The sequence below is a fragment of the Heptranchias perlo genome, chromosome 14 (assembly GCF_035084215.1).
Source record: "Heptranchias perlo isolate sHepPer1 chromosome 14, sHepPer1.hap1, whole genome shotgun sequence".
Taxonomy (NCBI): Eukaryota; Metazoa; Chordata; class Chondrichthyes; order Hexanchiformes; family Hexanchidae; genus Heptranchias; species Heptranchias perlo.
Genome location: NC_090338.1, coordinates 26,694,752 through 26,717,515, shown reverse-complemented (window position 1 = coordinate 26,717,515; position 22,764 = coordinate 26,694,752). Strand labels below are relative to the sequence as shown.

Genomic DNA, 22,764 nt, shown 5'->3' with positions numbered 1-22,764 from the left:
TACACTATACCATCCTATGGTACTGGACTAGCAACTCAGAGGTAGTGAGTTGAAATGCTGAGCTGTAAACTCAACTCAATAAATCTGGTAATTTGTGGGCTGACACTTGAAACAATGGCCATGAAAGTTACTGGAGTGTCATAAACACCCTACTGGTTCACCAGTGTCTTTCAGGGAAGAGAACTTGCCATCCTTATCTGGTTTGGCCTACAGGTGACTCCAGTCTACATTAGTGGTTGACTTCCTCTGAAGTATCTTAGCAAGTCACTCATTTGCAAAAACAATAGGGGGATATGTGACGCACGAAGATGGTAGAGAGAGTGCGCTACCGGCCCAAAGCTGGCATCAGGAGGCCAGAACCATTTTCGTGTTCAGGACTCATTTGAACGCAGCCAGCAAGCTACGGGCGCCAAGAGAGTACCCCATTGCAGCTCGATGGCTGTGGGATGGCAGTCAATCAGCTGGCTGCCATACTGAGTCGGCCGGCAGGTCGGGCCTGGAAGCGAGGAAGAACTGATCCTAGAGCACTTCTGCTCTGCCTGGTCCCACAAAAATGTTCTCAAAAAATTTCTGGGCCTTTTCTTGAGCAGCCACCAGCGATCCCTTTAAGGATCGATAGTTGGGCTGCTTACTGCCTCGTAAAAATGGGCAGATCGTTCACCTGTTTGTACCTGAAAATTGCAAACAGTGTCCCTGATTTGCATATGTAAGTAGCCTCCCATCTGAAAAAGAATGTCCGGCTGCTCACCTAGTTACAGGCCCCTGTGAAAATTGCATTAGCCAGGTCTTGGGTGTCATTGGGGCGACCAATTTTCAACTGGAGGTCACCCATTTTTCAAGCAAGGAAGGGGTGGCTGGCAATTGAAAATCGCCCCCTATCACTATGAAACACAAAACCATCATGTGCAAGATCACTTCAACGACTACAATGGTTCAAGCAAATGGCCCACCGCCACCTTCTCAGGGCAACCAGGGTTGGACAATAAATGTGGCCTTGCCCACAACCCAAGAACAGATAAAGCAAATTATGCTGCAGGGCATCAGACTGAACTAGAATAATTTATGATACTGGTGAATATCACATTGATCTAAAATAATCCAAGATAGTGCAATGTCATACTGATTTATATTCAATGTGCTATGCTGCACAATACCACACTCATCTAGGAAAGGATGTTATGCTTCACATTATTATATTACTCCAGAACAGTAAATTATGTAGGTCAGCAACACATTTGTGTGGACAATGCTCTGTGTTACATGAGTCAAGAATAGTTTTGTAATGCACAGTATCATACTGATCTAGGAAATATGTTTTGTTGCAGATATCTTGTTACTTGTGAACAGTGCATTTTGCTGAACATTAATCAAGAGTAATATGATATGACATGTTGATCTAAAACAATGCATCATAGTTTGCAACTACCCATTGATCTAGAACAGAACATCCATGATGCATGGTATCATTCTAGAAAAGAGTTGCATTGCATGTTATCACAAACAATGAATTTAAAGTGTGCTTGTTAAGAACATGTAGCATTTTAAACAGAAAATAGAATGATTGAAGATACCATATTCAGCCATCAAGCAGTTAATGAAAGTTGTGCGATAGTTAGATTTATTGGAAATTGTTTAACTCAAACCTTGCAAGTAGTTTCTGAGCTAGTGGCAGAGTGCCAAGGCTGCATTTCTGCTATAACACAATAATTTACTGAAAGTCATGTTAATATTGTCTCGATCAACCCCATACCCATCAAAATATAAATCCAGACACAGAGACACGTGAACCCACACATACATTATTGCTGAGGCAGAGCATGCATCTGGCTATTTTCTTTTAGCCTTACTGTTTACTGAAATGCCCCTTATCAAAGTCACAAATGACATCCTATGTGACTGTGACTGTGGTAAACTATCCTTCTCGACCTGTCTGCAGCCTTTGACACAGTTGACCACACCATCCTACTCCAACAGCACTCCTCCGTCATCCAGCTGGGTGGGACTGCCCTCACCTGTTTCCATTCTTATCTATCCAGTTGTAGCCAGAGAATCACCTGCAATGGCTTCTCTCCCCTCTCCTGCACCTTTACCTTTGGAGTCTCCCAAGGATCAATCTTTGGCCCTCTCCTATTTCTTATCTACATGCTGTCCCTCGATGACATCATCCAAAAACACAACGCCAGGTTCCACATGTATGCTGACGACACCTGGCACTACCTCACCACCTGCTCCCTTGACCCCTCCACTGTCTCTGATTTGTCACACTGCTTGTCCGACATCAAGTACTGGATGAGCTAAAATTTCCTCCAACTAAATATTGGGAAGACCAAAGCCTTTGTCTTTGGTCCCCGCCACAAACTCTGTTCCCTAGCCATTGACTCCATCCTTCTCCCTGACCACTGTCTGAGGCTGAAACAGACCGTTCGCAACCCAGGCATCCTAGTTGACCCTGAGATGAGCTTCCCACCACATATCCGTTCCATCACCAAGACCGCCTACTTCCACCTCCGTATCATTAAAGACGCTATATAAATGCAAGTTGTTGTTGTTATGTTGGAATAATTTCTTACCATTTTCACTGTCAATGGAGGTTAGATCAGCAGATGAATGTTGTCTGATTGCCAAGCACTTCAATTGAGATAGGTCTGTGTCTGAGCCATTGTGTCGTACAGTATCATCGATGGTCAGCTGACTGGCTGATTCTGCCAATGTCGGGAACGATCTATTGACATCAGCATAAAAACATTATTATGTTTCAGCAAAATGAACAAATTTTTTTTAAATGTAAGCTGTCGAGATTAAAATCTAAATATTTGGTCTATGGGCCTAGGAATAATAAATAATTTTAATCTTGGTTTGTATCTTTTGAACTATGATCATCATCCAGTCTGTTGAACAGCTCAAAATGAGAAACATTTCAGCTTCCCACTCCAATATAACTCAAATGTATGGCAGCACAAGTGTAATATGAGGCTGTGCTGGTGAACAGTTTGCTCCAGCAATAAACTTTTGCCTGTTAAGCAAAGCTAGAGGGTGACAAGAGTACAGCTCAATTGGCACATATAACTCAGGTCCCCAGTTTCCTATTTATAATGGGGCTATTGTAATTCAAAGGTTGAAAGCTTTGATATAAATCAGATGGAGGTCCAAGACAGGCAGAAAGGGCTAAAAATAAACAAATCACTGGGAATAAATAGTATTTATCTCAGAGTGACAACAGATTAGAGAGAAGATTTGTGAGGCAGTGATAACTAATACGAGGGAACCACTGAACACGGGGGTGGGGTGGGGTGAGGGATGTACCAGTAGATTGGAAGCAGGCATTATAGGGCCCATGTTCAAAATGCAGATAAAACAGACTCAAACGACTATCATTCTCACCTCCACTCCATGTAAAATAATGGAATCAATCATCATGAGTAAACGAGTGGTTTATTAATAACCGTGTAAATAATAGCCAACGTGGATCTAGAAGGGGAAGATCATGCCTGACCAGACTCCTTGACTTCTTTGAGGAAGTAACATCCTAAGTGGACTATGGAAAGCCCTATGATAGTATCCATAACTCCTAAAGGCATTTGACAAACAATGTCTCCAATGAAAGACAATTAGTCAAACTCAACGCTTTAGGGATTCAAGTAAACCCTGGGAATGAATAAGGAACTGGTTGAAGGGTAGAAAGCAACAGTTATATGAGTTAGGTCAGGAGAGGGCGGGGGTGAAAATACTGAGTGGGGTGCCCCAGGGCACAGTGACCTAGACTCAGAAATACAATGCAAACTGGTCAAAGTTTGCTGATTATACCAAACTGGGAAGGGCAGTGAAATTGGAGGAAGCAGCTTTAAAATTACAGAGTGAGTTGGACAAAATAAGTATGTGGGCAGATAAATAGCAGAAATGTAATTCAAACAAGTGCAAAATATTACATGTAGGATTTAAAAATAAGCAACACATGTACTCCATAAATGGTATAGAAATAGCTAAGGATGAAGTGGAAAGAAACCTAGGAGTCTTTGTAGACCCAACACTAAATATGTCTAAACTATGCATAGCAGCAATCAACAACACCAATAGAATGTTGAACTACATAGCTATAACAGTTGAATATAAGTCAGAGGCATTTATGATAAAACTGTACAGTGCTCTGGACAGACCACACCTTGAATACTGCACCCAATACTGGTCCCCGAGACACAAGGGAGACAATCTGGAGACAGTGCAGAAACGAGCACTGTGGCGGATACCTGGGCCTCGATATTATCCCCCCAACGATGGGTAGGAGAGGGTCAGTGGTGGGGGGGGGGGGGGGGCGTTTAAACCGGCAAATGTGCAAAATGCGACCCTAACCCACTGTGTACATGCCTGTTGCTGTTTAACAGTGGCAGGTTTCGTGGCGTCCAAGTGTCCCACCATGGACAGGAGGGACACTCATTAACATATTTAAATTGGGCTCCCACAGTGCGATTGGGAGCCAGATTTAAAATTCATTGCTGCTGCGTAAGTTTTCCAAGGGTCGGGAAATCTGGCAGTGAAAGAGAGGCAGGAGCTGTCGGCTGCACAAGGTAACTGCCTTTCTCAGCGCTCCTTGTGGGCCAGGAGGAGCCTTCAGCCTCCCCTCAGCCGATCACGACCCCTGCTCCCCCCTCCCGATCGCCAACCTCCTTTCTCCAGTCCCGATGTCCTATTTCTCCCCCGTACTGCGATCGCTGACCTCCACCGCCCCCCCCCACCCCACCTGCCGTGATGTCTGATCTTTCTCCGTCACGATTGCCGGGGACTGTCCCCAAAGACAGGACCTTCGCATCGCCGGCCTTGCCGGCCTCTTCCGCACCCTCCCTGCCTCCCTGTAAATATCAGGGCCCTGTGGTGTCAGGGATGTGAGGAAAGACTAGGGAGACTTGAGCTCCTCAGTCAGGGTGCTTCTGGATGGATGAACTAATATGGGCCGAATGGTATTCTTCATCCATAATTACCTTGGGATCTTGGGATCTTGTGAAATAGGAGCAGTCCAGGGAAGTGACACTGCTGCATAGTTACAAGCTTTTAAATTCACAAATGAAGCTTCGGAGAATGCTGATATAGTGAAGACAATATTGACTCTCACCAACTGGGCAATAATTTGGCAGATTAGATTGCTCACCCATTGTAGAGCAGGCCTAATTGTCATCCCATTGAGTGGCTTTTAAGAAGGGTCTTAAAGGAGGAGAGGAAGGTGAAGATGCATAGGAATTTGGGGAGGGAATTGTAGAGCATGGGGCCAGAATGGCGGAAGTTACAGCCGCCAATGATAGGGCGAAGGTGGATGCAGAGAAGGCCAGAATCAAAGAAATGCAGATCTCTTGTTGGGAGGGGGGTGGCTGTAGGAGGTTACAGAGATAGGGAGAGGGTCGAGGCTATGAAGGCATTTAAACATGAGAATTTTAAATTGGAGGTGTTGGGAGACCAGGAGCCAATGTAGGTCAGCAGTACAGGTGTGATGGATGAACATGACTTGGTGCACGATAGGATACGATCTGTAGAGTTTTTGATGAATTGAAGCTTACAGAGAGTGGAGGATGGGAGGCCAGCCAGGAGAGCATTCAAATAGTAACAAAGGCATGGATGAGAGTTTCAGCAGTAGGCTGAGACAGGGGCAGAGTTGGGTGATGTTACGGAAGTGTAAGGAGTTCTTGTGATGGAGAGGATATGGGGTCGAAGTTCAGCCTCAGGATTGTGATGGAGGCTGAAGACAATTGCTTTGGTCTTCCCAATGTTTAACCGGAGGAAACTGTAGCTCATTCAAGACTGGATGTTAGACAAGCAGGTGATGGAGAGGTAGAGCTGAGTGTCACCAGCATACTTGTGGAAGCTTGACCCCATGTCTTCAGATGATGTTGCAAAGGGGCAGCTTGTAGATAAGGAAGAGAGGGGTCAACGATAGATCTTTGGTGGACTCCAGAAGTAACAGAGTGGTGGTGGGAAGAGAAGCCTTTGCTGGCGATGCTCTGGCTATGACTGCATAGGTTAGAGGGCAGGTTCATTGAGCTGGACAACATTTGAAACTGGAAATGAATTGATATTACATTCACCAAGGTACATACCCAGCAGTGTACATGGCTTTAAAAATTCCCTTGCTATAATCTTGCTGGGTGCTGTAAAATACATACCTAGTTTTCCTGATAAGTGCATTCCCTGAAATGGTGTTTTGTGTTGGTGTCTGAAACCAGAACAAGTACAAGGTTAATGCCAAAACCAACATGCTGCTGTCTTCGAGGGTAAAGGATGGCACTCTTTAGCCCTTTAAAGACCCTATAATTCTTCTGCTAAAGTGGCATTTTTTAAAATCACTTATCACTCAGCACAGTATTGGAGAGTTTGAAGCAGGCCTATTTCCTGAAAGAGCTAGTATCAGTCTGCACAAAATGTTGCACACATAGCAGTAAGTTTCTGCTGCAGGAGCAACATAGCGGGAGGAGCTGACTGTCTCTATCTATGCTACTCTTGATGTGGAAGGAGGTAGCCTCCGAAAGCTTGTGAATTTAAAATAAAATTGCTGGACTATAACTTGGTGTTGTAAAATTGTTTACAATATGCTACTCTTGAGCTGGATGTTAGAAGGTCTGAGAGGAGAATGGATTGAATCAGCCTCCAGTTTTTTCTCTGTCCCTGTGGGAATGATGTATTTCAGCTCATCACTGGAAAGTGTTTGTATATGGATATATATGTTGGATAGGGACTGTTCCAGGCTTAGATATAAGGCCCCTATGTTTGAATAGCCTGCTAACATCAACTGTCTATGCTCAAACATAATAAATAGGCAGTTGGGTAAGATATTGGAGGGCTGCCAGTAACTGTGGAACCATATCCGAGTATGATTCATCTACTTCAGGCGACATGGGGCAAGAAGACAGGTTACTAGTGAATTTATAGTATAATCTAACATTTAACCCTAACATTGTGGTGGCTTCAACACTGCTTTACTGTCTTATAGCTCTTGAGTTGTCTCAAATAGACATTTATGTGCTGTTCTATAATATGATAGGAAACAGGTCAAGGCAAATGAAGATAATGTGAAAATGTGCAAAATACTACAGTCAAAATTAAAACTTAAAATTTTGCGTTTTTTCCAAACAAACTGCAAAATACTACTGTAGCTCCAATGGGCTCCATTTATATCTTTTCAAAAGAAGATGGTGCAGATACAAGAAACAATATCAAGGTTGAGCAGTACAATGATGTGCCATACACTCCACCACGGTTGAGTGGCCTTATCCTAACCATGGATTACTTTGGTAAAATTTCAAATCTACTGAACCAGGACATTCCATTCTGAAAAGTTAAGGATATCCCTTACTGTACTTGGTAATGCCATGATTTTTTGCCCCTTGCCTGATAGTGTGAATTTTACCCCCTCTTCATATGGCATTCTTGAATATTGAATTGTGCACTCAGATTATACACTCTCCCAAATAAAAAGAGGCTGTCCTTTCCCACCAGTTCATTGACACTGCAGCACTTCATTAGTGAGCTAATTGGACTTGTCTCTTCTATACCACTCCCCGGTGTCGATTTTAATTTTCGGTAGCCGATAGACAGAGCGCGCCTGCAGCAAAGAGGCCGGAGCCATTTTGAGGCCGGGACCTCATTTAAATGGAACGGGTGAGCTGCCCATGCCAAACGGATGTCCCGATACAGCTCGCTGGATTCAGGCTGGTGCAATTTTGGGCAGCCCGGAGGTCACGCAGATGACAGCAAGGTAAACTAGGGGCGGGGGTGCGGGTGGGGGTGTAGAGGTGTCGCAATCATGAGTACAGTGAGGCAGTGGTTCAGATTATTTTTGTGAGGCCCAGAGGAGCACACGCTCTGACCAGTTCTGTCCTAAAATGGCAACCAGTTCCTATGTATGTCATTTATATATTAAGAATGGCCTACCGCCTGAAACAGACAGGCGCTCTGGCCGCCCAGCGGTAGGCCGCTTTAAAAGTGACTGTCAACATGGCGGTAACTCTACCAACCCCATTCTGAGGCCATTAGCCCCTGCACCACTGCCAAGTTAAAATTGTCCCCGGCCCCCTCATTGCAATTCAGCTTAATAATTCAAGCATGCTTTTGGTGATTTTTTTTTATCAAGTAATAGTAGTATGGTTTAAGTAATGTTTTTTTTTCACTAATTTTCTCTGCCTGTTTCACCCCTCCTCTCCTCAAAGATACCATAACATTTGTACTATCTTCTACAGAAATATATTTAGTACCATTTAAATAGTGCAGGTGCACAGAGCTAATGGGTTGCAAGCTTTTAACAAATATGGACAAATAATCATCATCATGTAATTGAAATTCTCCATGCAGCAGTTTTTAATGGAAAGCAATAGAACTTCCCAGTGACCATCAGAAACACTTAGTTATATTACTGCAGTTGCTCATTCCCAGGTATCTATTACTCTATATTCAAACCACCCGAGCCCCTTGACTAGATTACAGCCCTGTAATTGTTTCCAGATATCCATTATTTTTTTATATATTAACCACCTAAACCTCTCTTGGGATTGCTCCCAGGTATCTATTGTTATCTACATAATTTGCTCTTTCACAGCAATAGGTACTTACACATACTAACATAGCAGCACTTACAGGATGGTCATAATCTGATGACTTTCCAGGCTCATAATCAAACACACTCCTTGGTTCAACTCGAAAGCTGCGGGTATCAATTTTGCCATTTGGAGGTGATTGGTTGTTTCTGACGGAAAATATTCAAAAACAATTAATGATACAATCAGATTTCCCATATTGTATTTTCAATTTTGATGCATGTTTTACATTGATATTGTAAGTACACTTCTATGATAGCATGGTGGTGAGCACCTTGGTGACCCAACACAGTGGCCAGTGGCTATGATTTGCCCTAGAGCAAATTGCCATTCTTGGCTGTACTAGAGGAAGAAGCAGTATGAGCTGCTTGATGGAGCCTAGGCCTTTCCCAAAAGGAGGAAGCAACTGTCAGCAGGGTTAAACATTTTGTTGATGTTTTCATTCACCTTCTAATAACTAGATGAAGAGATGCAGTAGGAGAGGCCTTAAGCTTGCTTACCTGTTTTGTTTTAAGCTAAGGAATGGATTATAATGTGCGAGGAAACTAATTTGCAAAATTGGGTTTAAAATTAATAACTAATGAACTTATTGTCACATAGTTTTTTCATTAAAAGAGTAATTAAAGAACATGGATTATATTGTCACAATTTATTAAAATACCTCTGGTTGTGTTGGCTTTAAATGAAATGAATTTAGTCAGTCTTAACTGAGTTCTTCGTGGATATGGTTCCTCAGTATAAAAATTCCCATAATTTAACATTAAAGTGGTAATCTGATTCAGATAATAGGGAAAGACAGCCAATGTAGGAAGTGGAAAACTTCATGCTGACACAACATCTAACCAGTGCTTTACTTGGCCTGGAGAGTTCTTGATGCTGACACCAGCTACTCAAAATGAAAAAATATTGGTTCTCAGCACTGTCATCACACACTTTGATAAGCAAAAAAAATGACACCACACCCATCAAAAATTTAAGTTTAAAAAAAATAGAGCCTGATTATTTTCAATTGATAATTATTTGCTAATGAATAATGTAGCTGTGGGAAGGTTGCCGCATAGTACACTTGATTGCCAAGAGTTTTTATTAATGTCATAGTTGCCCATTCTACACAAGTACCCAATACAACTGATTTGATTGTAATGGAACAACCACTTATACTTCTGTAGCACTCGTGTGTAGGAAGACATTTCAAAGTGTTCTACATTAAGGAGGACAAAACTGAGTAAAAATGGAAAAGGGAGGGTTAGGGCGGAGAGCCGAAAGTACAGTGGACAGGACAAGTTTTGAGGAGGTTTTTGAAAGGGGAGGTAGGTGTCAAGATGGAGGGAATAGACCAGAGGACAGTAGCATAGTAGTGAGGCTCAGCTTCCTGTGGAGCGGTGCATACGGAGGCTCAGAGTCAGTCGCCAGGTAGTCGCGGACATCTGCAGCCTCCTTCATGCCGAGCTGCTCCCAGCTGGCCTGAGCAGCATCTCCTTACCTGTCGCTGTCAAAGTCACCACTGCCCTCAACTTCTTTGCCTCCGGATTGTTCCAGGGTGCCACCAGGGACATCGCCGGGTTTTCTCAGTCGTCTGCACACAAGTGCATAAGGCAGGTCACCAACTGCTTGTTTCACAGGGCCTCGCACTACATCAACTTTCCCATGGATGACTTCAGCCAGACGGAGAGGGCAGTGGGATTCCACGCTGTGGTGGCTTCCCATGGGTGCAGGGTGCAATCAATTGCACCCATTTGGCAATACGAGCACCTCCACACGAGCCAGGACTGTTCATCAACAGGAAGGTCTATCACTTCGTCAACACTCAGCTCATCTGTGACCGCAAGAGATTCCTTCACATGTGTGCCAGATACCCTGGCAGCTGCCACGATTCCTTCATCCTCCGAGAGTCCAACATCTCGCCCCTCTTCCATGCACCAAACACCCGCAAGGGCTGGCTCCCCGGGAACAAGGGATACCCCCTGCACACGTGGCTCATGACACCTCTGAGGAACCCCACCACCGAGCAACAGCGTCAATATAATGACAGCCACATTGCTACTAGATCTACAATTAAGCATTCTATAGGGCTGCTCAAGATGCGCTTCAGGTGCCTTGATCATTCTGGGGGAGCGCTTCAATACGCACATGACAGAGTGGGACAGATTATAGTCATCTGTTGTGCCCTGCACAACAGACAGGGGTGCCGCTGGAGGAGGCCCCATCCACATCTGCCACCCACATTGAGGAGAAAGAGGAGGAGGAGAAGGACGAGGAGGACGAGACAAGGAGGAGGAGGAGCAACTCATGGGCAGAACAGTGGCTCACCTGGCTGCCCGTAAGGCCAGGGAGTCACTGATATGTGAACGGTTCTCCTAACATCAGACAGTGTGAAGAGTCCAGTCCTCACCACCTGGACAGAGCAGTGGCCACACCAGCCCTCCCCCTGCCCCCTGCACAAAATAGTCCTGCAACTACACATACACCCACTGTCGTGAGACCCAATGGGTGGCATCAAGTGTGGGCGTTCATGGTGAACCTCATGAAAGGGCCTTATTACACAAGCCAGTCAAGAATGGCCAAGATGTAGCAGTACTGGTGACAATAATAATATTTAATTTGCCATTAACAAAAATCAAATATAATTAAAAACCGTCAAACACCCTTGTGCATCTCCTCTGCGCTCACAAAATCTTCACCTTTCGCTTACAACTACTCCTACGTGGTGCATCTCCTGTGGCTGCAGCAGAGGTAGTGGCAGGTTGCTCTTGTTCATGCCCTGACCGATTAGATTCTTTGGGTCTACGCCCTATGGGTTTCGGTGCCCGTGAGGGCCCCTCCAAAGACTGCTCCACCTGCACCTGTGCAGGGGCAGACTCGGCCATTCGGAGAGGAGGCAACATTGCGGGTACTGGTTGAGAGTGGGGCAACAGGTGAGACGTGGGGGCGCTTTGAGTGGCGTCTCCACTTCCATATCCCCTTTCGCCATCTGCCCTCCCCAAGGCCAAGCCCACACCACTCCTACCGCTCTGCTGGATGATAGTGTGAAGCCTTGTAAGGCCAGTGCCAGAGTATCTGCCTGCCTGCCTGTTTAAGGTGGCAGAGTGTTGTACACCCCGAGTCCGAAGGGCCGTTGTCAGGGCCTCAATGGACTCATTGGTGAGCCGTGCTTGAAGATCCATGGAGACTAGCCTTCCCTCCATCGCAGACATTCCCGCATTTACCCGCGACACTATCTCAGAGATGCCCTCACATCCCTATGACAGTATCTCAGAATTGCCCTCCCTTACCTGTGCCATTATTCCACTCATGCAGGCATTGGACTTCTCCATCCTCTTCGTGATTGTGGAGAGTGCACGTGGCACCTGTTCCAGCACCTCGCAAATGTGCTGCTGCCCCTCGATCATTCTCCTTTTCTTGGATGGCCCCCAGGGTTCAGCTTCTGTGTCCAGCTGAGCAGAGCCTGGAGAAGAGTGTGCCCACCGATGCCGACTCTCCACAGCTGCCCCTGCCACCAGTGTCTGCTCATGCTCACATGTATGGTGACTCACCATATGAGACCCCAACTAAGTGAGGACGGGGAACCACCGAGGTGTGTAAATCTGCGCTGGTGGATGGCTCGCTCAGATGTGACTGTGCCACCTCAGAGGCACAGTCACATCAGTTACGGCGGTCGCTGAAGGCCCTGCAAGAGAACAGAAGGCAATATTAAGCATGATGACAGATGGTGAGGTGCTGAAGATGGCAAGGCATGTTAACATCAATTGTTATTATGTGTACTGAATGTTAAAGTTCTGTCACCAGCCGTTTGTCGGGTGCCAGTATCGGCGTCCTCGACGGACAGGCACTCGAGGGTGCGGCTCAGTTCCAGCGCCTCCTGCTCTGTGACTGAGAGGAAGACTAGATGTTGCGGCCCCCCTCCGGTCCTCGACCTCTCCCGTGCATTCTGGGCTCTCTTCTCCTATAAGGGGAGAAAGTAGAGAGGCATGAGCAAGTGATGGTGACATCGCCAACTGATGAATGCATTGGTTTGGGTGAGGCTGACCGTGAAAGAGATGCATCAGAGGGTCAGTATGAGACAGAGCCATGACATTGTATAAGGATTGGGTTGAGTGGTAGTGGTGGGATGAGTACTAGGGAGATGAGGAAGTGGTGAGTAAGTGCAGGTAAGTTAAGGATGAGGTTTGAGTGGGTGTGAGGAGTGATGTGATAGAGTAGTGTTGGCAGTGCAGAATGAGTTGTGGAGTGGGGGCGGTGATGTGGAAGGTGGAGTGTAGGAGAATGAGTAAGTGTACTCACTTTGGCTGACCTAGTTAGGTCATTGAAGCGTTTCCTGAACTGTATCCTGGTGCGGGAGACGTCGCAGCTGCTGGTGACCTCCTCTGCCACCTCGAGCCAGGCCTTCTTGGTGGCAGAGGCAGGCCACTTCCTCCCGTCTGCTGGGTAGAATATATCCCTCCTCCTCCTCATCCCATCCAGTAGCACCTGGAGTGAGGCATCAATAAATCTGGGAGCAGCCTTTCCCCTGTGCTGCTCCATTCTGTAATTTTGGGTGCTTGCTCCAGGGCTACTCTGGCTGACAGCCTGTGATGCGGGTGCGCAGTCCACCCACTGCGCAGGTTTATGACAGGAAACCCGGCAGCGATGTTAAGTGGCTCCAATTTACCCGCGATTGTGTGGGGAACGGACGGATTTTACTGGGCGGGTTACCCACGCGCCCAGTCGTCCCCCCGCTGCCATCCTGCCTCCCTGGTAATATCGAGGCCTAAGACTCTGGTGCTCAGGTCAAAGTGCATTGATTCTTATCCTTGTTCTTTAGAATAATGAAGCTGCTGTATAAGGTTCTACAGCTATTTCACATTTGCTGAGGAGTATGAGCAGGACAATGCCATTTTGGTCTCCAAATACTTTCCTTAGCACAGGGTAAACCCCTATAATTAAATGGGTTCATATATGCTAATGAACATGGGTAGGGATGGACAAATACATCCTCCCTCCACCAAAATTGAGCCACAAAGAAACAGAAGGATTCACACGATTAGATAACTAGATTTGTAAGAAATGAACAGTCAAGCATCACAACAAATCAACATACTCCTTCCCCCTTCAGCTACTGGGATGAACATTTACCCACCTCAAACTCATATACCTACTTCCCCTCCAGATGCTAAGGCTGAGACTACAGTTATAATTTTAAAAAATACTACCTATCTTTGTAGCTGTGGTTTCAGCAGCAGATGATATCCCACCTCCCCTCCATTCCCACCCAACTCCTCAATAGCACCATTATGGTGCAGAAACTTATGAGATATATAAAATAGTGGTGAGAAGATGTACTCCTCTGTGCATGGGTATTTTCCAAATAGACATGCACTACTGACCCTGGAGGATCCACATTTTATTAGGCTGAATAGAAATACTTGATACCCTGGAAAGGCCCAACCTGCTTGTAATATCTGAGGCCCTCTTGTTCAAAGAGTTCTTTAGTACAGGGCATACAGAACTTACTCTTCAACAGTAACTTTGGTAGAAGAAATTGAATGAGGTTCTTTTGCTGCCAGTGAATTGCAGGGCATTTCTGTAGACCTTGTAGGCTGACAATCGCTTGAAGGGGCCGTGTAATTTTGGCAATTCCAATCAATGGTATCACGAAGGCTGGCTGATAAGGGGATGGAGCTACTTTGAACACTTTTGCTGTCAGAAATGTTGGACCGTAGACATTGTGATTGAGGACTACAATTTTGTTCTTCATTTTCAGAACTGCTGAGTGGTTCTGACAACAGTGGCCATTTGATTGTGTAATTATCCTTTGTTGTTGAATTGTAGGGCAGTGGTCCAGTTAGCTGGGATCTTGACCTATAACCTGTGGCAGAAGAGGAAAGGGGTTGTTGTTTTGTTGGATCGGGCTCCCACTTCTTCTTGGCATCAACAATAGAAGACATTCCATAATCTTCTGCAATACAAAGAGAGGCAGTAATTTAATAAACAGCCTCAACAAGTTGTAAAATCTCCAAATATTTCTTCATACCAAACTCAAAAACATTAAACATAAAAACTACAATTATCAAAGAAATTAACTCGAATAATTTAAAGATGATCTGCACTGAATGATCTGCACCTTCATTTTCCAAACATGCAATTCACATTGAAACTAATCATGAAAACATGACCATTTCACTAGTGTGAGATAATAAAAATGGTTGTTCTGCTATGATTTGGGAACTTTACAAATATTACTTCCTGTGCCCAGCATGAAGGACTACTTACACAAGCAAGCCCACATGTCCAAAGCACTGAAATCTGAGTTTATATGCAAAGTAACCTGAGAGGTAGCATGTCTGGCTGAAAAATAAATCCCCTGTGCTGCTAATAAACTCACTGACTGAAGCAGGAGATATCTCTTGCCCTCCAGATCTCTTCAATATATGAACAGGTACACTGACAGACTATATCTCCCAGACCATATGCTATGAATCAAGTTTATTAAGAATAAAGTTAAACAGAAGCAGGACCAGGTTTTAGCAGATTATAACAGCTCAGGTAATTCCAAAGTATCTGTTTCAAAAAAACAAAATTCAGGGAACTGTTAGCAGTACTCTGCATAATTTAAACAACATGTGTTCTTGTTGAAATGCTTTATGTGAGAATGATCATTGACAGAATGCTCTATTTGCCTTCACCCAAATGGCATTAGTGAAAAAGGGCACTGGTGCCCTGGGAAATGCTCCAGTTTCTCTTTTTTTTCAGTGGGCCTCTGAACACGATGTTGTCAATCAATGTCAGCTCCAGACACCCTGGCTGAAATGTCTGCTGGAACAGACTCATATCCCCTTGGTGAGTCAGCAATAACAAATAACTCTGTGTCTTTCTTGCAGCCTGGTATTTACATTTTTAAACAATTACATATTTCTGAACAGGCAATTCATGAACATTTCTCCTTTATCCCCTAACTATTAATTGCCAGATCAAATGGACAATTGCAGCCAACCTTACTGTGCTAGCAATTTGCAAGCAACACAGTGAAAAGGTTTCCTCCTCCCATATATAGTCTGACCATGCACAGTTTCTCAAAATGTAATTAAAGACATCAGAGAAGAAAAGGAACTCAAAGGCACCCGATTTACATTGCCACAAGCTAAAGAATGTGTATATTCCAAATGGCAAGCCTGTGCTCAGTCAAAGCAATAACCAAATAATCACAGATATAAAGTCCCACATAAATGTTAAAAATAAAGTCTATTATGAAAGGAGACAACAGATCCATTGTAACTATCATGATAAAAGTGGTTGTTCTTCATTCTCAGTGATAAATGTTGCCCCTTTAAGATGTGAACAGAACAAGCTGGCTTGGTAACTACAATGATAGAGTGCTTGACCTCTCAGCTAAGAGATCAGAGTTCAAATTCCAGCCTTGACTGATATTTGCACATTGGTGTTCCCAAATTTATCAATCTTGGCTGAGGGAATGAAAATAGAAGGGAGGGGGAAATTAAAGAAATAATCGAAAAAAATGTATCTGGAATATTAATGTAGGTTAGTACCAAGTTTCCCATCTCAAATATTAAGGTTATTCAATTTTGGGAGGTATCATAGCGAACCATGATTCTATCCTTACCCAACGTCCACACATGCTCTTTCTGGATAGCAATCAGGAGTAGGAAACATAGCTAATTTCCCCTGACCCTAACTCAAGGGTGCTGAGCCCAACTGCAGTAACCCAACTGCTGCACTCGCTGATATCAGGTAACTGGGCACAGACTGAAAATTGACTCCGCAACCTTCTGGGCTGTAAGGCTTAGAATCAGACCAGGGAGAAAATCGATGAAATAAAAAATGTAACATATTTTTCTGTTTCCAGTGGCAGAAGGGTCGGTAACCAGAGGACACAGATTTAATGTAATTGGCAAAAGAACCAGACGCGAGATGAGAATTTTTTTTAAGCAGTGAGTTGTTATGATCTGGAATGTGCTGCCTGAAAGGGTGGTGGAAGCAAATTCATTAATAACTTTCAAAAGAGAATTGGATAAATTCTTGAAGGGGAAACATTTGTAGGGCTATGGGGAAAGAGCAGGGGAGTGGGACTAATTGGATAGGTCTTTCAAAGAACTGGCACTGGCACGATGGGCTGAATCGCCTCCTTCTGTGCTGTTATATTCTATGATTCTATTCCATCGTGCAAACCCTACTCTGTCAGGATTGGAACATTTTACTGCACCTAGTTCACTGTTTTGCAGTCGCTGATTTTAGCAAACAATGTTTTCGATTTTGTAGGGTCATCTTTTGAAATGAGATCAGAAATCAAGAGTATCACATTACATTTCAACTGAGCGCAGAAACAAAATCACTATACTTTTATGTCATTTTTCAGCTAGCATAACACAGCCAGTAATGTAAATGATAACTATATTCACATTCCCATCAAACATAATAGTTATTTTCATATTTTAAAATATTTCAATAAAAACAACAATATAAAGGGAAAAAAATGATTAGCCTGAAATAGTGATTTATCAAATGCATGGATGTTAACCCAAGAGTCCAGGGACAGGATAAATACATCCTTTTTATTAGTACATACACAGCTACATTTTAAAATGAGGTTTTTCCAAGTTTTCGTGGTAACAGCTACTAAGGAATTTTTAATTACTGTATATTTGTATTATGTGCGAATTCCGTGTAAACACAACAGAAAATGAAATACTGTTTACCTGCCTTTAGCACGCTGTAACCACCTTTAAACATTGATTTGTACCATGTCTTTGGTCCATCTTCAACTGGAACCTGAAATAGATGATTACGTTGGATGAGAGCTTAATTGGATATTTTATCACTTGGCGACAAAATACAGAGACGTCCCAGCGTCCGAAATTACACAAGGCCTTGATGTAATGGAGCATTTGCCGTCTGCTAGTTTGTCAACCAGTTTTGATGTTTTACTAATTCAGTCACTGAAGAATGTGATGCAGTGATTTATTTGTTGCTTAGTCAGTAAGATCAGAGAACTTGCTGAAAAATTCTAAAACCAGGTGACAGTAAAATAAAATACAATACTAGGGAAGTTCTGTATTTGTCACATTAAGCCTGTTCCTTCTAACAGGTTTAATTTCTACTCTGGTCAGTTCCAAATTAAAAGGACAAGATAATGAAAATACTTTGTCCACTCGATTCAAGGTAGTCAATAAAGAAATATTGTTTATTTCATGTAAAAAGGCAAGTGAATTGAGGCAGTAATCCTGCTGAGGGGCCCAGGTGATATTGCAGGCTGTAACAGTCAAGCTTCAGTAGCTTACATGGTTGAAGATAGTCTGGAATCTTACAACACCAGGTTATAGTCCAACAGTTTTATTTGAAAATCACAAGCTTTCGGAGCTTACCTCCTTCGTCAGGTGAGTGACTCACCTGACGAAGGAGGTTAGCTCCGAAAGCTTGTGATTTTCAAATAAAACTGTTGGACTATAACCTGGTGTTGTAAGATTCCTTACATTTGTCCACCCCAGTCCATCACCGGCATCTCCACATCGAAGATAGTCTTGTCAGTGATCAAGACCAATGTCAAGGTCATCTCCAATCACTTCTTCGTATCCCTTAACACCCACATTCCCCCTACTCACTTTCAACCCCACTTCCTTCTGTGACCGTCTCTGGAAAAAAAACTTTCTCCCAAGTCACTTACAGCTGCATTTTCAAACTTCCAATTATTTAGCCTTTGACCCTCCATTCGCCCCACAATACCTCTGCAGCCATCAATTTGATCAACCACTCCCTCATCGCAACCTTTGTTGTTCTTATCCCCAACAAAAACTTCACTGTCTCACATTCCAGTCATTCCCTCAGTGTCTGGCATACAACTGGTTCAGCCAAGAATCATACCACATAAAGTGGACCTCACTCTCCTCTGCCAAAACCTCCCACTAATTCAGGATCACAATGGCAAGCAAAGATAACTTCTAGCTTCTTTTCTCCACTACCAACCATTTCCTTAAAATCCTTCTCCCCACTGCCCTCCACCCTCATCTCCAACAAGTACGAAGAACTCGTAGACTTCTTTGTCACCAAGATAAAGATAATCCATTCAGCTGCCTCTGCTGCTTTCCCACTTCTCCTTGCCCATTGATCTAAACCTCCCCCTGGACCCTCCCCCCAGATCTGGCTTTGAACCTCCATCTCTCTCTAGTTTCGCTCCCCTCCTCCCCCACCCCACCACTTCATGCCCCCTCTGAACTCATCTCAGCTATGAGAATCACCTCTTGCTCCCCATTCCACCTAAACTGCTGACCGGGCCCCCATGCTAGCTGAAATTGTCTCTCTCCCTTTCAAAATCACTTTCATCATTCCCTTCATCAAAAAACCCACCCACGACCATTCTGTACTTACAAACTCCGGCCCCATCTCCAACCTCCTCTTCCTCTCCAAAGTCCTTGAACATGTTGCCGCTTCACAAATCTCTGCCTATCTCTCCTGTAACTCATTGTTTGAATCCCTCCAATCTGGCTTCCGCCCTTACCACAGTACCAAAATGGCCTGAACCAAAGTTACAAATGATGTGCTCTGTGACTGTAACCATGGTGCATTATCTCTCCTCTTCCTCTTCAACCATTCTGCAGCCTTAGACACAGTCAACCACACCATCTTTCACCAATGTCTCTCCTCCAATCCGCCATTTCCGACACCTCCAGCATGATCCCACCACCAAACGCATCTTCCCCTCCCCTTTCAGCATTCCGAAGGTGCTGCTCCATCTGCGACACCCTGTTCCAATCTTCCATCGCTCCCAACTCCCGCCCTCCTCCCCATGGCACCTTCCCATGTGAGTGCAAGAGATGCAACACCTGCCCTTTCACCTTCTCCCTTCTCTCTTTCCACCGTCCAGGGCCCTGCATCCAGGTGAAACAGCAATTTACTCGTACTTCTTTCAATTTAGTATACTGTATCAGCTGCTCACATTGCGGCCTCCTCTAAATTGGGGAGACCAAACGCAGACTGGGTGATCGCTTTGCTGAATACCTCCGCTCTGTCCGCAAGTGTGACCCTGACCTGCCGGTCGCTTGCCATTTTAATTCTGTCCCACTCCCGCTCTGATCCCTCTGTCCTCAGCCTCTTACACTGTTCCAATGAAGCTCAACAGAAGCTCGAGGAACAGCACCTCATCTTTTGTTTGGGCATTTTACAACCTTCCGGACTCAACATTAATTTCAATAACTTCAGACCATAACCACTGCTCCCATTTTTAAATTTATTTATTTTCCTTTTTTTTTGTTGGACTACAGCTTCTGGTTGTGATTCTGCTGTTGCCATTTACAGCTCCTCTAGACCCATCTTTTGTTTCTTAACTTGTCCTATTACCACCCTCCTTGTCATTGTCATTACCATCCCTTTTGTCAGTTAATTATTCCTGCCCTCTACCCTATCACAGACCTTCCCTTTTGTTCTTTCCTCCCCTCCCCTCCCTCCCTCCCCCCTTTCCCTGGCTCTGTACTTGCTTAAAAACTTTAACTCTTCAACATCTTCTAGTTTTAACGAAAAGTCTTCGACCTGAAACGTTAACTCTGTTTCTTTCTCCACAGATGCTGCCTCACTTGCTGAGCTTTTCCAGCATTTTTCTGTTTTTATTCCTCTCCCCCATTGTCCAGCTCGGTGGAACTGCCCTCATTTGGTTCCACTCTCAGTTATCTGATTGTGGCCAGAGCATCTATATCAATGGCTTTTCATCCCGCCCCAAATCATTACCTCTGGAGTCTTCCAAGGATCCATCCTTGGCCCTTGCTTTTCCTCATCTACATGCTGCGATTTGGCGATATCATTGATTTGGCATATCAATATGGGGTCAGCTTCCACATGTATGCTGACGATATCCAGCTGTACCTCTGCACCACATTTCTTGACCCCTCCACTGCACCTGTGCTGTCAGGCTGATTGTCTGACAGCCAGTCTCGAATAAGTCGCAATTTTCTCTAGATAAACATTGAGAAGGCCAGAGCCATGTCTTCATCCCACAAACTCTGTACCCTTGCCACTGACTCCATACCCCTCCCTGGTCACTGTCTCAGGCTAAATCAGACTGTTTGCAACCTTGGCATCCCATTCGACCCTAAACTGAGCTTCTGACTCCATATCTTCTCCATCATAATCACCATTGGCAATGGTATTTATAACTACATAGAAACATCACTGCAGTTTTCTGTCATATTACTCAGTGATTGCATGCCCCTTTAAATTTGCCCAAAAATATAGTTGCCCTGAATTTTCTGCATATTTTTCTGACTACTACAATATAGCAGAAAGGAATATTTTGACATTTGTAAATGTGGTTATTAGTTTTTTCTGCATAAATTACAACAACACTGAACCGTATATTTATTATCGTCAAGAGTTTTTTTCTAATAAAAGTAAGTGATTCTGAATCATTTCTCTATTAAGTTACATGCTCATGCCTTTCTTTTTAAGAAAAAGGGAGGGGGAAGTGGGAAGTGTCTAGTCATGATACTCCAGCCATCATGGTGCGTGGGGCAGGCTTAATGGACCAGCTGGCCTTTCCCTGACCATCAATTTTGTATGTTCGTATGTTCGGAAGAGGCTGAAATATAAATGTGTACAGCAATGAAACACATCTGTAAAAACAGATGTGAAGCCTCTTCCAACTAAACAGGCAACCTCACCCACCAGGACCTCTCTTTAAAGAGAAAATTTGACCCTCTAAAGAAAGGTGTCCACTCTCAGTACCTGTTTCAAAAATCAAATGGTTTTAAAAAGAAGTGTTTTATGTTGATATTATCATACTGACCTAGACCAGGACGTTAATGCTGCGAAGTATCACAGTGGTTTTGAATAGCACATTACACTGTGCGGTTAAGAATGACGTTAAAGTTGATTATGTGTCGCAGCATTACATTGACCTAGAACAGCATGTTATGTTGCACAGTAACACATTGACCTTGAGCAGTACTTTATACGGAAGAGTATCACATCAGTCTAGAACAATATGCTATCAGATTGATCGAGAACATTATGTTACACAACAGGAAGTCCACGGACCAGATTTAAAACATGTAGTTGAGGAACACACAGTGAACAGCAGTTTTTACAAAGACAATAATTTCAAAAATGCAGTGATTCTTCAGAATGACGTGCTATTGAACAATCAGTAATTTTCTGTTAAGCATCTAATTTTTCAATCTTTCTTTCCTGTTAACCATTGTAAAAGTTAATCCCTTAATTATGTAATCTTTCTCATGACTCAGTTCAGTGTATGTACCATACATGAATCTCTCTTTCTGTTGCAGTAATTGAAAATAACTGCAACTTACTTTATCGTATGATTTTTTAAATAAATAAAGACTTACATTTATTTAGCATCTTCCACGTCCTCAGATTTTTTTCCAAAGTGCTTCACAGCCACTAAATTACATTTGAAGTGTAGTCACATTTGTAGATATTACTCAGAGCATAAATGAGTCAACACTGTTCTGTTATCATATGTACTAAACAACAGCTTTCAAAATAAATTATTCATACGGTATTTTTTTTCCTTTCTTTCAATTTTCCTTCCCTGAAGGCATTGACTCACACTGGAGTACAGCTCTACATCAGAGGCCCTCCAGTACTCGACTGGTCATTTTCCCTGTGTGAGCCCAAGCAAGTAGATTATTCAACCAAGTCTCATCTTGTCCTCAATATGATTTCCAGCAGGGCTCCTTCGATAAGGGAGACAGGAACCTGGCTTATTTCCCTAGGCTGGTCAATTGTAACAGCTACACTGTCACCCTGGTTGAGGTTAGCTAAATCAACACAGATGAAGAATTGAGGCCTTCTTGGTCTCTTTAGCCCAGTGTCGGGTTGCCAACTCTGGTTGAAAGCATTCGTGGAGGTTTGATCATGTGACATTCTGATCACATGACATTCTGATCATGTGATGTCTGCAAATATCATAGGATCATAGAACGGTTACAGCACAGAAGGAGGCCATTCGGCCAGTCGAGTCCGTCCCGGCTCTCTGCAAGAGCAATCCAGCTAGTCCCACTCCCCCGCCCTTTCCCCGTAGCCCGGCAAATTTTTTTCTTTCAAGGACCTATCTAATTCCCTTTTAAAAACCACAATTGAATCTGCCTCCACCACCCTTTCAAGCAGTGCATTCCAGATTATAGCCACTCGTTGCGTAAAAAAAGTTTTTCCTCATGTCGCCTTTGGTTCTTTTATAAAATAAGCTTAAATTTGT

At 43.8% G+C, this 22,764-nt stretch overlaps 1 protein-coding gene across 6 annotated transcripts in view; it reads right to left on the bottom strand.

Moving 5' to 3' along the window:
• LOC137332372 (sorbin and SH3 domain-containing protein 1 homolog) overlaps positions 1-22,764 on the bottom strand; it is a 108,947-nt gene that overhangs the window by 51,310 nt on the left and 34,873 nt on the right. For 5 of the 6 annotated variants that reach the window (XR_010965640.1, XM_067996141.1, XM_067996140.1 and 2 more), the window contains 6 exons: positions 17,261-17,333; positions 14,061-14,505; positions 10,054-10,146; positions 8,611-8,719; positions 6,147-6,196; positions 2,571-2,722 (listed from right to left, as the gene is read on the bottom strand). Coding sequence is in view for 5 of the 6 variants with exons in the window: in XM_067996141.1 (XP_067852242.1) it covers positions 2,571-2,722; positions 6,147-6,196; positions 8,611-8,719; positions 10,054-10,146; positions 14,061-14,505; positions 17,261-17,333 (922 nt within the window). In the remaining variant the exon portion in view is untranslated. The remainder of the gene's footprint in view (positions 1-2,570; positions 2,723-6,146; positions 6,197-8,610; positions 8,720-10,053; positions 10,147-14,060; positions 14,506-17,260; positions 17,334-22,764) is intronic. The other variant, XM_067996142.1, reaches the window with a different exon arrangement.